Source organism: Vanessa atalanta, chromosome 11 (genome assembly GCF_905147765.1).
Source record: "Vanessa atalanta chromosome 11, ilVanAtal1.2, whole genome shotgun sequence".
NCBI classification, from domain to species: domain Eukaryota; kingdom Metazoa; phylum Arthropoda; class Insecta; order Lepidoptera; family Nymphalidae; genus Vanessa; species Vanessa atalanta.
This window is the reverse complement of record NC_061881.1, coordinates 4,859,493-4,878,924: the sequence shown is the minus strand read 5'-3', so window position 1 is coordinate 4,878,924 and position 19,432 is coordinate 4,859,493. Positions and strand designations below refer to the sequence as shown.

At 30.1% G+C, this 19,432-nt stretch overlaps 1 protein-coding gene across 1 annotated transcript; it reads right to left on the bottom strand.

Moving 5' to 3' along the window:
* Positions 1-5,877: 5,877 nt before the first annotated feature.
* LOC125067517 lies at positions 5,878-12,765 on the bottom strand. The gene is made up of 3 exons (XM_047676176.1): positions 12,728-12,765; positions 12,098-12,652; positions 5,878-6,059 (listed from the first exon to the last, which is right to left on the bottom strand). Exons 1-3 carry the CDS (start codon positions 12,741-12,743, stop codon positions 5,878-5,880), a joined length of 753 nt encoding a protein of 250 aa, XP_047532132.1. The 5' UTR covers positions 12,744-12,765.
* Between the last annotated feature and the right edge of the window lie 6,667 nt (positions 12,766-19,432).

Sequence of the window (19,432 nt, the reverse complement as noted above, 5' to 3'; positions counted from 1 at the left end):
AAGTAACATAAATTAAATTAAATTAAAAAGTCAGTCATCATTTCTAGAATAACTTGCCAATATTAGGTTTTTATTTTCAAATATACTATATATAATTGATACATGAAACTTAAATCTTTATTAAACTTTTACCAAAAAATTGAATGCCTGCGGACATTATGTCTATGAAAATAACTAAAAAATACCAGGCGAGCCGTGTCTACGCCCACAGTTAACACCCTTATTTTGTTAAACGCTGAATGTATTAATTGAATTATTAAAATGAAGACCAAATTGATTCTTAAAATATAAATGAACTTTCTTGTGTTGAAAAAAAATTTGTTGTGATTTTAAAATAAGTTTGTAATAAATACATTTAGTGTTTTATTATTTCATAAGTTGCAACCAATGTTCTGTCTGTCTGGGAGCGTCACGTATCAATTTATTCATGTTAAAGTATAACTAGGTATATTTTATACTATAATTTGCGTGTCGCGAGTACATCGCTTCAACGCTGAAAATTTTGCGAGTCTAGTGATTGACACGACATTATTGTCAATATCCCGTCAAGCGTTTTTTTTTTAAGTCAATAGCGCGTAAACTATAATTTAATTAACTACATAGGCATATTAAATGAACCAGGAATATAAAAATACCGCTGCTATTTGTAGGTTGTTTTTATAATTATAAGCCTGGGGTTCATCGCGTAGTTACCTGTGGTTCTAAAATATTGTATCCCTTACGAACGCATATATCATCAAAATTATACTAGTTCTCTATAAATATAAAATCAAATGTCCATTAGCAAGTTAATATATATGACACATACAAAGTTTTATTTTAAATATAATCTTTAATCTTACCTGAGAATAAACACCGGGCCAATTGAATTTATTAAATCCATGTATCCAAATATTTCTTTATATATTATATATATGCTAACTGTTACTAATATTTTAATGTTTTTTATGATGTAACATAGCCTAGTTAACTAGAAAAAAAGTAAAATAACTCTCACGAGTGAATTATAATAAAGCAATAAAGAATATTTAATGAGTAATATAAAATATATTTTCTAAGCTGACATTTCCCCCTTGGAAACAAGACTCGGCTGTCGATGGCTGGAATGGTATTTTCATTTTGCAATTAGGCCCGCGATAGAGGATGGCGGTGTGGCTCTGGGGAACGCACAATACAGAAACTGTTTTTAAATAGCATCTAGTAATCTTCACGGAAATATTTGACTTAATGGTTCACTTAGGATAATTATTAAAAATGGGAAATAATTTAAGTGAGTTCGCATGTTAACACAAATAATTTATGTGGATCGTTATTATATACAAATTATACATACGACATGCGTCTACCATACGAACTCCGATAAAACAGAATGTATGTAGTTTTGTCAGAGTTTAGCCTGGGTTGGACAAATTTTCTAAGTTTGTCAAAACAAAAACATACTATTTATCCTATGTCCGTCCTGAAACTGTTATTTTCTATCTTAATATGAATGGATAAATCGGATTAGTCGTACTTTCGTGAATACATATTGAAATAGAAATAAACACACAAAACTTACCTTTTCATTATATTATTATTAATAATTAGTATTTTTAAGACTGTCAATAAAGTCTCTTTTAATATTTTATTAAAAGTCCAGATTAAATTATTAACAACTTCATGCATCTTGATTTAATTTACTCAAAGAGTAATAAAAACTCTCAAAGATTCATCTCGGATCTGGCAAGAAATTATTACTAATACAGCTACAGTTATTATATTACATAAGATGTTTTTTTTTTAATTGCAAAAGTCTATATTGCCTATGCGTTAAGGTACTTCACCTAACTCAGGCACACGCAATACTCGGCCTAGAATCGTGACATACATTCACACTGCGAGCATGTCACGAAATGGCCAAATAGAGCGAGATTATGATCAAACACCAAATTAGTAAATGACTTTATTAAGAAATATGTTTCGATGCGATTATGATTTGTGAATAAAAAAACGATATTACAATGTTACGTTACATTATTAAGATTATGTAATTATAAAAATTGTTTAGACAGTCAGCTCCTTGAGTAACGGTACTAGAACCACATGGACAATGATAGATAAAGCCTACAATGCATATTTATTCTTACTTTTTAACGTATGCGAGAGTCGAGATGGCCCAGTAATTAGAGAACCTGCATTTTAACCGAAAATTGTGGGTTTAAGCCCCAGGTTTACGCGTATTACTCGCATTCGTTAAATTTCGGTTTGGGGTGTTTGTGATTGTTTCATTTCTGATTATAATTCATCTTGTATCCGGCGATGAAGGTACGTCTAGAGGCAGCATGCATGTGTTAGATGAAAATCCAACACATGTGTATTATCCAATCCGCATTGGACCAGAGTGGTGGAATTAGGTCCTGATCTCTCTAAAAATCGAGCATTGTGAAACATTTACAAGCTGTTTCTTTAGAATGTTGTTGTGGAGCATTAGATTTTTTTTTAACGAAAGTCAAGGACTGTTATTCAATCTTAGCAAATAATAATAAAAATAATATTTATGAATAAGACGTATAAATAAAAAAATGATGACTCTGAAGAGTAATTTTCTTTTAGTTACTCACATGGTCGAAGCTTTGTCTGAACTTGTTTACGACATTACCTGACGAACATCCCAATAATTTCCAGAGTAATTTTACAGCCTCGTTCTTGGTGGCCGTAAAAACTATTAAAGTTTATTTGACGACACGAAATTGTACTTCCTCCTGAATTATTTTATATTATTAAAAGATAGATGGTATAAATATATATATATAGAGAGAGAGAAAGCCGTTCTCATATTTCAGCATATTTCTTTATTACTATGTTTATGGGAATATAGCTTAAATTACTTAGTATACTACGTACTTAGAGCTAAGTTTTATTGGAGAGTAAATCTTCAGCTTCATATACCAGTTAGCTATGACTTTCGAACTTCGACTTCCCGCCGTCTGTACGAATGAAGTTTTATCAATATAGCCCAGAATTTCATCGCCGAAAAAAATAAATATGTTTCTTAAATCTAAAAATTGTATAGGTATATAGAACCTTATAGCCGTGTGAAGCCGGGACAGTTACTACGGGATAAATAATATAGGTATATATTAATGTTAACTTAATATTATGTATTGCCTTTTTTGTCGGTTTTTCAGCGCTCTAATTTGTTTTTTATTTTATAAATAAATTATTTTATATTTTATAAACTTAAGTTTTATTTTGTAGATTTTGTATTGTCAATGTCAAATTATAAAAAATGTTATTCGTATAAAATGATTTTCAATGTAACAATGAAGTGAATTTAATTAACGGATCGAAAACTCTCGATGTCAACAAAAAATAATGTTTTACAAACAATGCTACAATCATTCAAATTAAGAGGCTATCGACAGATTGAACCTATTTTGTTTTGTTTGTCCCGATTTGATTTTATTTGATGGTAGTTTATTAAATATTATCAAAAATAAATTTAATGGTGGCATTGAATTGTATTGAAACTCTGGATGTTACGAACAGTTGGGTCTTTTAACCGACTTCAAAAAAGGAGGATATCAGGTCGACATGTATGTTACGACATTGTTAGAGTTGAATTATATTTGAATACTACCTGTGCCCACGACTATTTCCGCGTTGTTTGTATTTAAGTTGTTTGGATATTGTAGTGTGATTTTATTTTTATTCTATATATAATTCTAAAATAAAAGTTACTCCTTATTACATCCGCTATCTGCCAGTGAATGTCCCGTCGAAATCGGTTCAGCCGTTCCAGAGATTAGCCGGAACAAACATACAGACAGACAAAAAATGGTAAAAAAATATATTTTGGTATATGTACCGTGTATACATTTGCATATGCACTTAATGCTTAATTTCGTAAGTGTATCTTTGTCTGATTATCCACAAATTTCTCGAAATCTGAAAATCGTATCGAGATGATCATTTTCATTTTAAGTTAGGTACACTTCAACTTAGGGAACAATGTAAGCTTAATTAAAATCGGTCCAGTAATTCCAGAGATATAGGTAAATTACTCGTAACAAATATTGGTAGGTATAGTTATTTTTTTTATGTTATTTTATAAAGTTGATGCAAAAGTCTAAAAGAGTGTATTTGGTACTACTATTTTACGAACTACTGACCAGATAAATATGAAATATTGTATTCTTTGTCCCAAAATAATAATATTTTTTAGGACTTATGGAAAGGCAAGCAAAATTAAAAGACGGATTTGTCTAAAATACAAAAAAAATATATTTTAAATTTTTTTTTGAGGTCGGTGTCGGTATTTTTATTTAGTCTAAAATGAATCTAACAATCAACAATACACTACAGCCTCAGGCAAAATAAAAATTTATTTTTTAAACAAAAATAGATTAAACCGTTGGAAAATTACAAATATCTTTGTTTATTATTATCTCTGATCTCTGATTCTTCGTTACCTTAAAAACGTTTTCCATTGTTTAACTTTCGGTATTCCTGTACAAATTGGCTTCCGTCGATGAGCACGGAGCATTAAGATCATTCTGTCGAATGTACTGAATAGCGAGTTTTAGCACTGAGCTTGGACTTAAGCCACAGATTCAATTCAATAGGTTAGGTCAATGCCCAATGTATCTTTGCTCATGTATCTATCAAATGCTTTGGTGTAACTTAGTAGTTTATCCTTCTATTTTATTAGCTAAACATCTCATTTTATCACACACATTACATACATTAGGAGCCGGTTAATTTCCCACTGCTGGGCTAAGGCCCCTTCTCCCATTGTGGAGAAGGTTTGGAGCATAAACCACCATATTTTATCACATATCATATTATAGAATTTTATCACATATCATATTGTAAATATTCCTATTGTGGGATTAAGGGTATTTTAAAACCACGAGAATTAATACTTACCTCTTTTGAAGCTTGAGTTCTGTTTGTATTTACGTCTAATGTCGGTCGACCGAAGTATCGTTTAGTGATAAATTGATTAGAAATAGTATTATTTTTTCTTAAGATCCGGTTAATTATGAGCTATATATACAGTTATTACATATACATAATTTATTAATAAATATATAAAAAATATTTTTACTCTATTTTCTAATCTACCGACAGTATTAATGTAGAGTTTATATATGTCTTAGTTTTGGTAAATTATTATTATTAATTTATATTGATTTACATTTTTACAGATCGTCGGTTATAAATGCTTGTTCCACGTCATGACGTAGTTCTGATAGTCTGCATTGCAATAGATTTTCATTCTTTCTTCGCTCAAAAAATATAGTGCACGTCTGTGTATTGAAAAGGTTCAGTATCGTAATATAGTTTTACTATACCGTCGTTTATCTTAAAATACCTTATTAAACATTTTCTCACGCATGTAGTACCAATTACTCTTGAAAACAACCGCTTCATCTTACTAATAATTTTCGCAGCCGCTTTACAACGTCGGTTGCATCCGTCTTTGTATCTATTAATTATTTTTCACACGAAGGAAATTTTTACTAGCTCATCTTATTAGCTTCTAAATATTATTTTAGATTATTTTGTAACAGAATGTCTTTATTTTATTTAAAACAATTTCAATCTTAAATCATTATAAACAACACGTAAGGTTGTTTTATAATAGTAGTAACGATTTATTAATAATATAATTTAGTTTAATTAAGGAAAACGTCCCATAGCTGACATTCATTTTTACTTTTGTTTATAGTTTTTTTTTGTATTATAATATTTAAAATAAAGAAGTTCACATAACATTTACTAAGAAGAAGGAATTACATAAGATATACAAGCAGGTGAAACTAATTGCTTTATATTTTTAAAGAGAGCTTCGCATTTCATTAAAACGCTGCTACTCCAATTAGAAACGAATGTTTACATGCAGTCGCTTACAGACTCGCTCGTGCGATGACTCCGTCGCTTATAAACTTTTAATTGCGTCCGAGCGTGTAGGCCGGGAGTCAGGACGTAGCCGTAGCCGTTACGCATTGGTTGCGCTACGCAGTGTAGCGTAGCAATCTTAGATATTTGCAAAAAATATTGTACAGTCTCAGTCTCTAAAATATTTTATAAATTTGTGTTACAGTTTTTTGTAAGTATTGTGTACAATTAATAGTTTCCCAACATAAAAAAAATAATAAAGATTTCTTAGTAGCAAAAATTAAACTTTTATAACCGCTCTCAAAAATTTTAATAAATATATTGGTCGAATCATGAAATACGTTGAATTAAAAGCCACTTGCCATATCCTCGAAACTTTAGTATATTCTTGTACAAAATACAATTTATCTTTTACTAAAACTTAATTCAATAAACGAACGACATTTAAAGTAACTAGTTCTAGTTATTAAGTTTCAATTTTTAAAATCGCTCTTTGATAAAAGATTCAAAATTTATATCAATTCGTATGTGCATATAATCACATCTACATACACAACGAAAGTATTAAAATCTGTTTGATGGTAATATTTGCAAACAAGACCTTTATCGCTTGTATCAGATAAAGGCCGGCGGCTATACGTGTGTAGGTATACCCGCGAGCCATATTTATACACGTTTATATTTTTCTAGTTGATAGATATACAAGCCAAATCTTTGAAAATTCAAGCATATTAACATGTTGATCAAGTATATTAAATAAGATGGTTCTTTTTGTTTTAGGTAAAACTATTTGTTTTAAAAAATGTTAATACTTTGTTAACGAATCTCAAAACTATACAAAAATTTGCTTTGTCTACATTTATCCTTAGTATAATAAATAATTATATAATTAACAATCTTATAAACTGTAGATACGCATTAGTATCGTAAATAATCTTAACAATAAAAGTCGTAAACATTTCAATTTTAAGACAATTAATTGTATTTTCAATGCAACCCATGAACCGTATTTACTGGTAGGTATGTCGAGTTACTGCTTTACGTGCACCGTCGTCAGAATCTTACCCCGGTGCTAGGGAGCGATCATAAAAACTTTTAATTATTTCGGTGGAAATAGTTCGAGAGATGGCAACGTAAACCTGCTTGCATTCTTTCATAGCCGCGAAATACCCGCAAGACGTAAGTGCCTTGTTTTAAAGTGTTGTAAAACAAGCGTAACTCGTGCTTGGTATATGTGCTCACTGAAAATATAAGGATCTCTTAAGCCACGGCAACTAAGGTAAATTTTATATCGTGGCGTATAAATGAGAGATAATTTTATATTATATATTTTCTAGAATAGACAAGTACTGATTAAATAACGTAGTTAATATTCTAATAACAATTATTATAAAACTAAATCGTATATTTTATTAATCGAATATGTATTAAGAAACATTGTAACGATAAACAACATTATATTAAATATTAATATATAAGATATTTAAAAAAGATTTTTATTTTTCAGGGAAATATAACACTTTAAAACCGAGTAAGCAAATAGTTTTACCCTATAATTTATGTCAAAACACAACTTGGCCATAACGTAAACTCTATTAAGCCTTCTTACACAATTACGCTTGTCAATGCAAAAGGGAAAACTGTAATCATACAACGGAAATCAATGAATCATGTCGTGAAGCAGCAAATTCAGTAACGACTAACGTTATTATTATGTTCTAACAACTGAACTTTTAAGTTAGCGTTCTTAATTATGTATATTTTAACAATTACATTTTTAATTTTAGTGTTTCAATTTAAATCAATCGTACTTACATTTTATATTACGCTTAAAATTTAAATATGGAATTTTGCGTTCCAAAATACATTAGTATTTCGTGGAAAGAACGCATAAATTATTCAAACTGGAAACAACAGAAAAAAGAGGACGCACTCGCAACACGTTCCAAGTGAATCTCAGATGATAAAGTTGCTTGAGAAATTGCCGACATACAAAATTGTGTAGGAAAGTTTGCAATAGCTTTCGAAATAAGTAGCTCGTGTTAATATTTTACTCTTTGTGATTCCGCTTCAAAACTGTGTGTGTGACGGCTATGTCGAACTCCTTGTACAAGTTAATTTCTATCTCATGCACGATTCTTAAACTTTAGAGTGGTATACTCGTTGTGTCGCTAGCTGTGAATAAAAATTACTCGTCGATACATTTCTAGATAAAAATATACCAAATTATTTTTAACTTATTAATATTTTGATATGTGTAACTATTTATTATTTTATCGATATCGATTAATTTATAAATTTATCGATTTAAATATAAAATTAATTGATGTTAACAAAAACAAAAATAAACAAGAACTTGCGATACTAATATTATACTTAAAATAAACTTTTTGTTAATATTTAAACTATATAATATTGATAATAATTGATATTTTATATGAAGCATAAATATTTGACAGTTATTATTTTGTCCTATATTATTTTAAATCTGATAATCAAAGTAACCACTAAAAAAATTTTAACGAAGTCATATTGTCAATATTAAAAACTTTTAAAAACTGCATATTATCGTCTACTCTACTAACACACAGAATTTTCTTGTATTGTTGATTTCTGACATAAATTGCACAAGTATGGTTACAATAATTCTATTCGCTTTGTATTTCGACCAATCCTTTTACAATACTAAAGTAAGCGAATTTAAATTTGACCATCAATAAGAAAGTGTAATGCTTCTATATCGAATAAAGGAATTTGAGTTTGAGTTTTGAGTTTGAGTTTGAATGTAATGAAAATGCAAAATAATTCATTCGTTTACCTTTTTATATTGAGATATTTTTTTCAATCTCATTTTTGTAAAGAAAATTTAAATTCTTGTTTCGGTTAACTTCCAGGTTGATAAGCGTGATTGTAACCTGTTTAGTCTTTTGAATTCTTATTAAGTCGCTTGCATCTTGATACCGTATCTTCAGATAAACGGAAACAATTTGTTTTATCTCACTGATCAGACGCCGCTTGTTTAAGAATGTAAATAAGTTGCGATCGTTTTATATAAATAACGTATATATTTGATTAACTTTGCTAATTGAATAATAAGAAATGAGTTATACGTACAGTTTATAAATAATATGCCATATATTTATAATAAGTAAATATTAGAGACTCGAATTATTTAAAGAAAACAATCTGTTGTGAAAATAAAAACGTTTGAAGATTCATGTTTAAAATTTTGATACAATTTCGCATAAAGAGATAACCACGATCAAAGGATTGCTTTCAAAGTGGTTTACCTGGCGAGTATATTTAAGTTTTCATGAAGTGAGGAAATGGAAAATAAATTGGATTTGTATGAGTATCTTAAAGCTACATGAGGAAATATTTACTTTGTTTCCCGCAAGGATTAGCGGGCGCTATTATTCAGGCTCAATGGTCTAATAACTGAGCTTACGCGATCTCCAACTACACATGTCTGCTTCCTATTCACATATTTTATATATTTTTTAATTACATATATGAAAAGATATTATATATTTAGTCTAGTTATATTTCAAGATACTAAAATTGTAAATATATTAAACAATATTGTTTCCAAACGGGATCTGTAAGAACCAAGTAAGAAACAATAAAAATCTCAGTATCTGGTAGTTACCAGATAGATCTGGTAATGGATATAATCAGTCTTGTTAATATTTACTTTACCGTGTTTCGAAAGGTATAAATTAATTTTCATACTAATTTTTAATTTCGTACAGTTTCAGAAATACTCGTATATGTTTTATTCATAATTTCCAAAGCTATTTATAGCGTTGTCTATTATTGTCTAATGTCGTTAACTGCTTATGTTTATTACATATATATTATATATACAAACAAAAAAAAATCTTTAGGTTTTTTTTTATAAGAGAATTAATTCTTTATTTCAGTTTTAAAAATAAATCACAGAAATACTAGATGATAAAAATATTTAAACTACAAATGCGTTGGAGGAACCGCAGCAAAGTGTTTGTTTAGTCGTATTTTAAATCGAAAATCACAAAGCAGACCTGCGAATATTCTAAGTACATATGCATAATACTTCGTCTAAGTGCATGTAGATATTTATTATGAAACTCATAAGTAAAAAATCCAAATAAACCTCTTGAAGCATTTCGACGCGTAGGATAGGTCGTATTTAACGAGCAGACAGTTTCTGATACAAAGAGGGAAATACATTAACATAGCAACTTCAGCTAACGCGTTCCGATGAGAAGTTTGAAACATTTTCACCGAAACTTTTCTATATGCGAAACGCTATTGAAAGCCCCTCACGGAGATTAACACGTGCTGTGATAATACGCGTTTAAGGATTACTCACACGGCGAATATGAAGTTGAGAGTTGTCTTATTATAATGCATACGTACAAGAGAACTCACACTGAAAAATACACCCCTTTCTAGACTCACTGGTGCTATTTTGTGACAATGTTGCAGATCAAAAGAGAATGCTTGTTTATAATATTTGCTATCACTATTTTTAACTTAAGTAAATAAGATTTACCTATTACTAGTATATTTATAAATAAATAAAATATAAACGTACTAAATAATAACAGCTCAATGTCGATAAAACAATTAACTAAAAAGTAAAATTATCTATTTTGTTATAGAGAATATTTTAATTAAAAATATTATAAGAAATATAACGAAATACACAGGGAGGTAAGCAATGCCTATCCATAACTCAACACCAACTGGGAACTTATATCATAAAGGATTAAAACAGATTGTCTAAATGCCAAGTCATTTCATTTTATCAGTATATTTTTAACAGACCTAATTTTCAGGTTTGTTAAAAATATACACTAAGATTCTATGAGCCACGCGATGATATTATCAATGTTGGCTCGGATATGCCTATACCGATTTGGATATTTAAACTGCATTTATAATTGCGTTGTAAAGATGTATGCCGATGTAAGTCCTACATTTATAATAAATAACGAAAAATGTTATAAAATTATTAGGCCGAATTGAATAAATAATAAAAAATGCATTAAAGATTTAAAAATAACTGTAGTGGTTTTTTTTTATTCAGAGTCTAGGTAAAGGTGACTGGAATAATTTTAATATAAAAAGAGCTTGAACTATTTTTCAACCTTTCATACATATTCTGATTTATTTTAAGGTTTTTTAATTATTGAGTACGAGTACTTCACATACCTGCACAGACGTAAGTATACAAATACATGTTAGTCAAACATAATCGACTAAACATACTTGAATTAGAAATGATTAACTCATTTGATACTTTTTAAATTAACTTTAGCGAATTAAAAATATGTTTTAAGTAGATACTAATTATTCCATGTAATATATCAAATATGTTTTATGATGTGGTGTATATTGTTAGTAGAAAAAAAATGCATTAAGATGTTGATAATATTAAAAACCTAGGCTATGTTTAAATATAAACTCACATTTTATTCGAACACTATCCAGTATGCCTCAAGCGATTGACTGACAGAAAGCGGTTTTAACCAACCATAGGGAAATCGCAAACATGTCACTGAAGAGTTGAGTCATCCCAACAGCTAACTAGATCTTTGAGCACAGTTTGGACTTCGGTTTGATCATGTTTGTCAGGTGTTCACTAGTTAGAGTCTGAATTGTGGGTAGCTTCTTTGTGTTTCGGATTCACAACTTGCTAACTAGCTGCCGGTAACTATCACTTAAAAACGTAGCACTATGGTTCAACTTAATTAATATTAATATAAATTTATAACCATTAAAATGGTATTTTTTTAAATAAAAAATAAAACTCTAAACTAAAATATGAGTAAAAAATTCTAGATGAAACTTGTTTTCTAAGGATCTCCGATGATGTGATGTATATGCGATGTAAATGTCGATCCTTTTTGATAATTTGTTAAAAAACTTTTTTTTACCAACGCTGGTACATAACTTGGAAACTGTTTTCCGTAAACTGGCATTTGAAGTAAAATTTGTTTACTTGATGAAGCACCAACATTTGGTAAAATACGGTAATTTGTTAATAATGGTTTAGGATAAGCGGAACGTAATGCTGTACCATGTGTCAATAAGGGCTGAGATACTCTTATTCTGTCTATTAAATTTTCCTTTTGATGTAACATTTTGATTTCTTGTATTTCTTTTAATAACTCTTCATAATTTTTATTTAAATTTATCATATCTAAACTATCTACACTATTTTTACTTGAAATAAGTTCGGTTAGGTTATTGAGAATATTTTCAGAATCTTTAATATTATTTTTATCTAAAGCTATTTCATCAAACACGTCTGGATGTTTATAGCGTCCGACTTTTTTACCATATTCTGTAGTAATTTCTTCGTTTGCAGGTGATGGATCTTTAAGGGTTGTATGTTCAGGTATATGTTCTAAGATGTATTCAAAAGACTGTATACTTTTTTTGTCAATATCTTTAGGATTCATAAAGTTACCATAGACATTACGATTTATGTTTTTATGATTAATAAAATCTTGAAACATGTTTGTTTTTTTCATTACATCTTCGATGCGTTTGTCCGTAATATCTTCATATTTAACTTGCCAAATAACTTTTGGGTTTGCTTTTTCTTTAACGTAAATAATTTTCGAAGTAGTACCCGGCTCTATTATTTCAAATGAAGTTTTGTTCTCACTTTTATTTTCAGTTTCTTTTATCAATTTATTTAACAACTCGCTGAGATGATTAGGTAAATTTACGTCATTTGATGATATTATATGTGTTAAATAAAGAAATATAATACCTGTAATACAATATCTTTAGTTAAGTAAAAGTAATGCAGTCGAGATAATATATTTTAGCACGGTAATATTCTTACAAATAACTAAATCCATAATACTGAGTGTCGAAGTGTTAGTGGCGACTAATGAAATTATACTGGATTTTACTTTATTGTTTTTGCTATTATTATGTTTTATCGAAATTTTTAATTAAGTAATCTTGCATGGCTCCAATAATGCTGTCAATGTATAGGTGTTATCGTATTGATCGAATCGCATTAATTTTCAATGGGCCATTAAAATAAACCCAGTGAATACAGCAATATTAAAATGGTTATAAATTAGAAACTGCCTTATTGTGCGTATAGGAGCACGTTGCCAATGTTGAATAACAAGGTTATCTAATTCATATCAGCCCTTGATGTTTGTTCTTGACATATATAGGCATAACTAATTGCGATCTAAGCAATAAAAACTTTTAATTTTCTCATCAACATTTTACAAGTGATTGGAGACTGAAAAAAGCAATCTTGGTTATCGGTGCCTTGGTCGACGATGGCATCGGAGCGGCATCAAGTAAACACCCGCGTTCGTCCTGCATTTCAATCGACGCTATTTGTATTTTATTGGAGACGAGTCGACTCGAGGCCAAGCGCCACGGACCAAAGCTTTATGTTTTATTGAATTCTTTTTATGAGGCTTACTCAATAATAGCTTGATATTAACTGAAACGGAACTGTTTAATTAGCTCTTTCATCAACTTATGTAGGTCAGTTTTTTCTTTGGTTGTGATATTTTTGATGCTTATGGTCATACGAATAAATAATGAGGTATTGAAAATCACGTAAAGGTCAAACAAAAAATCGTCAAACAGGAGTATGAAACGTGTTAATTGTAAGTAAAATAAACATAAATAAATAAATTCGCATCTCAAATTTGGTGTGTTAACGCCACTAACCTGCTCGCTCCTCTGTAAATTAGTAATGACCTCCCGTGGACAAACATTCAACATAAAACTAATCTACATTAAAGTCATCATCATTATCTTGTACAGTTCTATTTACTTATGATTGGTGCAGTGTGTTTTATAACTTTTCAAGAAAAAATAAGTATATGGTATAAAGATACCATTTTTGACGTCAGGGCATAAAGATGCCCTGACGTCAACTATCCTTGGGAATTCTTTAGCGGTGAGATAATTTCGCGTTACCATCGGGATTGTTGAGACACTAACTGCTGAAAGTATAAATGTTTACTGATAAGCTAATAGAAAAAGTCAGCTGAGGGAACTCACCGCTGAGAACATATTTCTGAAAAACAAACTACAAACCTACGTCTAAAATTGATATGAGTTAAATATTTAATAGTTATTAGCTTTATCTTCAAAATATGTATATGAATAGACTAATTAATTATTTGTATTCGTATAAAGTAGAAATAACCATATAAATAAAGATTCGTTTAAGGTTAATAGTTTATCAGTCATTCTGGACCACATTAGGACCGGTCTTGTTGACACATGGCTATTTGTCCTCACGCAACTGCTGGAATAATTGAGGTGTACATTTTCACTTTGTTCCGTTTCCATTCGATTAAAATCGTTGTACCTCACCTGTATACAACCTATTCGGCGTTTACTAAACGATTTGAACAGTTCGACGGTTTGCGCATCCGAGCGCGCTTTTTTGCGTTGGACATTGTGAAATAAATTCCTTCTTCTGAAAAAATATTTTTAAACACGCACCCAATTTATAGATGAGATATATAAGTACGCTTGTGTGTCCGATGCATAGATTTGCCATTTTATATTTAAAATCCAACATATTATTCATCTATAGTTGTAGTTGTAATAAAGTCGAGTGATAATAACGAGTACGAGTATATTATATATCTACCAACATTACTTCCTACAAAGAGTAATTTTAAAACGAAAGATATATAACAAATCATGAAATAATGTATGGCTTTAAATAACGTAAGCCATTGTTATAGTTGAAATTATTTCAGAAAATAAGTTTATAACGTTTAGTTACAGGCCAGTTTGAATTATATTGGCTACTGGGTCTCGCAAGTCATCGGCGTACACTTTATGGGTATCTAATAAAATTTTTATCGTGTAACAGTAAAGAAGCAATCAGTCTGCTGGATATTGGCCTGCAGGGTCCGTAAACACGTGCATTTTTATGTACATTTGTATTAACCGCTTTTCACATTTGTGAACGGAACTACTTCCCTTGATTACTTGATACGCTTGAATAAATTGAAAAATATTTTAAAAAAATAAAAAGAAACTAACAGAATATCAGAATTAACATTACACGGTACGTATAAAAATCGGTACTGCGTTTTAATTTACATTTGTATACATTATATTGAAACATTTTAATTAGTACATAAAAATAATAAAGCAAGTAAACTTCGAGCTAGATACGTATAGTAGATAATTAAATAATATATATATTTAAATGGACGTCTATTTCATTCCGAAACAGCTTTGGCAATATGAGTCCTTGAGAGCTATGAAAACCATGAACGGTTATGCAAGCTGCGTAGATACGAGATCCCGGCAACGGCGAGGCTGTCACGCACGGAGCTCGCTCCGTTTGACAAGGATTTACCAACCTATACTAATATGTTTGTGCGTCTCGTTCACAAATATCAACATTCAATATCAGCCGTCTCGTTGCGCTGATACGCATTAAGCATAATAACAAATAAATTTAAATGAATTGCAAAATATAAGTATTTCAGTATTATTTATTAACCGATAGATATATAACTTAGGTTTTATGAAAAAATAAATTTAGATTAAAAAATTAAATGTTACCTTTAAAAAAACTAGGCATTAGATGCGATACTGAATTCATAACAGAGCTAATCCAACTTTATACGAGTTCTAAAAACAGTAGGTAAAACAATGTCCCAACTTATAATAGTGTTCGATGCAATTGGCAGCTAATTTGCAGCACAACCAACGTTGCATTGTGACGATTTTTAAGATTTTTTTTGTTAGGAAATTACTTTCACGCGCTGTACGTATGCTTTAATTTTAACAAAGCTGAGAACCTGAATTCAAATTATATTACCAGTAGGTAGTGCTTTTATGCATTATAATATTGTTTCTTCAATACCTGTATAAAGAATTGAAAATAAGTTTTATTTCGTTTGAACATAAAACGCATTAATAGCGTAAATTTGAAGAGGCAATAAAGAAAGTATATTAAGAGAACTCGTCGACGGCAGGGAAGGTGTACGGTTATTATATTATTCTCGTGAATTTTGCCAGCTCCCAATCCTTGGCCACGTCTGTCCGCAACGCAATAAAACCGTCTACTTATGTCATAATATTCATATATGATGAACTCAGGATATGACTACTCTAACTTAGTGAATCACTTCGCCGCTTTAATAAAACTTTATTAAGATCCAAATGAAATGAGTGAATGAAATCTATTTTTTTTAAATACGCTTTTAAGCGTTTTTGGTTAGCGTCGGGGGTGTATGCTCTTGGCGGAAAGCTAGACTACCTACTTAAAATCAGTGGTACCATCTCCGTCATTATGGGACTTCACTGGGTTCTAAAAACGCTGTCAGGCCTGGCTAGGCTTCTTAAAATGGTGTTGGATAGTGCGGGGGATTTATTCGAGCGGTCGTCTTTAGTGAATCTGATATACCCACAGCACCACATGACTCCCGACAGTGGAATAACTAACAAGCATGGCATTTACCACACTGGGTAGCGGGAGGTCTTCCCTTACTGCCGCTAACAGGGCACGGAGCTGAGAAGTCGTACTTAAACACGATGGTCCGTATTCTTGGCAGGTAGGCGATTCTTCTCACCTTGCCATCTGATGTACATTCTTGCTCATGAAATAATCACCACATATTCTAATACTTATTTTTAATATTAAATTTCTTAATTTGTAGCTTAATACCTCATCTTAATACCTTTTATGTGATTAAAATCATTATTTAATCAAATTGATGATAAGTGGCTGTTATCGCCAATCAATATCGTCACAGTAAGAAATTAATATTTCTTGAATCTCTTCTTACGCCGTCACTGCACCGCCAACCTTGGGAACTAAGAAGTTATGCCCTTTGTACATGCAGTAGCACTTTTTGCAGTTGATTCACACTTAAAACCAAAACACAATAGTACTTACTAACTTGGAGGTAGTGTATACGATGACTAGGTAGTGCCAACCAACACGGGCTTGCACCAAACCCGTCCACCAAGTAAAATCTATATGTCAATGTTTTTCTCGTGGTCTCCTCGTTTATATATAAAAATAATAATATATACTGTCTGTATACTTATGTATAGAGAAAACATTTACATTTGTCTTTTAGTCTAACTATGTCCTACCTTTTCTATTTTTTTCGGGCTACATTGCAATTTTCCTAGTGTGCATTATAAATAGTTATCAAAGTTTCTTTAGCTATGTTAATAATACCTACATAAGTATAATAAACATTTAGATTTCAATACTTTATTGGGTATTTCCTTACTTTGTCCCTAATGAAGTTCTAAATAAATACATAAAATTAGTCATTTAATCGTATTCACTGCTTATGAACATTAAGCCAGTAGAGTGTTTAGAAATCTAGAAAACTATAAGCGTTAAAAGAGCGTGATTCGGAGTTCCAACTGAAGGATCGAGTTAAATTGTCGCGCTTTGAGTGCTGTTTTGACTTAATTATTTCGAAACAGAACATGAAAAAAATACTCATTGAAACAAAATAAAAATGATACCAGGCTATGAGTGGACATTTAAAGGAGATAAAATATTCACATAAAAACTAGATTGTTAAAACTAACAAATTCAAAAGGGTACGGGACGGCCGTTTTTGATGTTGAAATAGAATAAATTATAGACTATCTGATCCGCTAATTCAATAAAGATCGCGAGTACACACTACTCCGATACATCGGTCGTGTTGTTTTTGCGATTGGAATTAATTTCATAAATAATTAATAAAGCACATTTGGATCGGTTGAGTGCTGGGCGCAGATGGAAATGCACTCGGCAAATTGACTGAAAACCGCAATCGGAAAAAGGCTAAATACCTGCTAATGATGGTTCGATTGAAGCTTTTAACTTTATTGAAATTAATAGAAAGAGCGCGACAACAGCGAAATAAATTGGCCCTATTATATTATAGGTATCAATAAGTAAAAAAGTGTAAGTAATGTCTCTATTTCGTATTTAAACATTTAATACACATTTTAATAAAAAAGGTTAATTTAAATTTTATTATACTCACCTTATAATTTATAAATTTATATAACTTCGTATCGAATGTTTATTTAATATTATAAGCAAAAATATAAATTAAGAAAAAAGAACAAGAGAAAATAGAAGAAAATATATATGATTCAGATGATTATCTGTATATTATAAATATCAAAAATATATAAATATACCTACCTTATGATATTGTATATAATTTGTATGTGTCATTCAATTAAAAAATAGGGTAAGCTTATTAAAAAAACTGATTCAAAAGCTATAAATCAAAATTAATTATCAACTCATCAAACAACTAATAGGTTTCGTTCGTTGACCAACTAATTTGAACTGTGACGAGACTAATCAACCTTCATTACGGCGATTCAGTTTCGAATTACGATTATATTTATCTAACTATATGAGAAAGTGGACATATCCTATGTACTTACTGAACTATAATAAATTAAATAATTTTCAGTATTTCTTAATTTTTTTATAACTCTGCTATAAATTTTATATCAACCTTCTGTTATTCCATATTATCACAATCCAGGATCGGAAATCGGATAAAACTTTATAATACTTTTTTATCTTTTTTTTGTCTCCTTCTAACTATGTTTTCTTGGTCTGAATACTATTTAGTATTAAATAATCAGTTCCGAATATCTTGATTACGAAAATTTTGCATAGACTTCCATTATGTTTCGAAATCGGAACCCCTGGTCACATTTTTTTCATAAAAAACAATCATTAGTACTTATTTACGCAGATGAAAAATATCTAATACTTATCACGTATACCTACGAAGCTCATATTCGTATACATCCCTACATAATCATAATTATCACTTGTCAACAAAGTGACAAATGAAATAGCAAAATATTTTAATCGAATAGTTAGTGGCGGCCGTAAAATTTGTTCAAATATACTAATTTAATAATAGCGAGAAGTACAATGGGATAAATCTGTACATATATTGAAACAACCTGTACCAATTTGACTGTCAAAAATTGCTTATACTATTCTGTGAAATATTCTTTGGTCGTTCAAATACAGTTAATTACAGCATAAATACGTATGATTAATTACGAAGGAAGTTTGAAAGTGAAATTTATGATATTATAAATGATAGATCGTCAATCTTTCCCAGTGAATAGAAATAGATTTGAACTACTATTAGCGAGTCCAAATGAAAACAGATATTCGTATTGTTTGCTGTAAAATGAATGAGACTTATCTTCGCGATTTGTGATTCACAGTATATAGGTACATTTACATATATGTATACATTTTTTTAACGTATTTAACTAACATTATCGTTTAAAGTCTCTCTACAAATAGCATTGTGTTTCTTTTATAAGCTATATTTAATATCTCTTCTTTCAGACAAAATATTTTATGACACTTATTTGTTATCTTTTTAAAAATACAATATTAAGTTTCTCAAAGCAGCAAAAAAATTAGTTAAATACTTCTAAACACACAATTTCAGATAGTTCCTGAAGTGGATGCTTCAAAACTACCGAGTGATGAAAACGCTTTATTCGCTTATACAAAGAAAAACTCCGA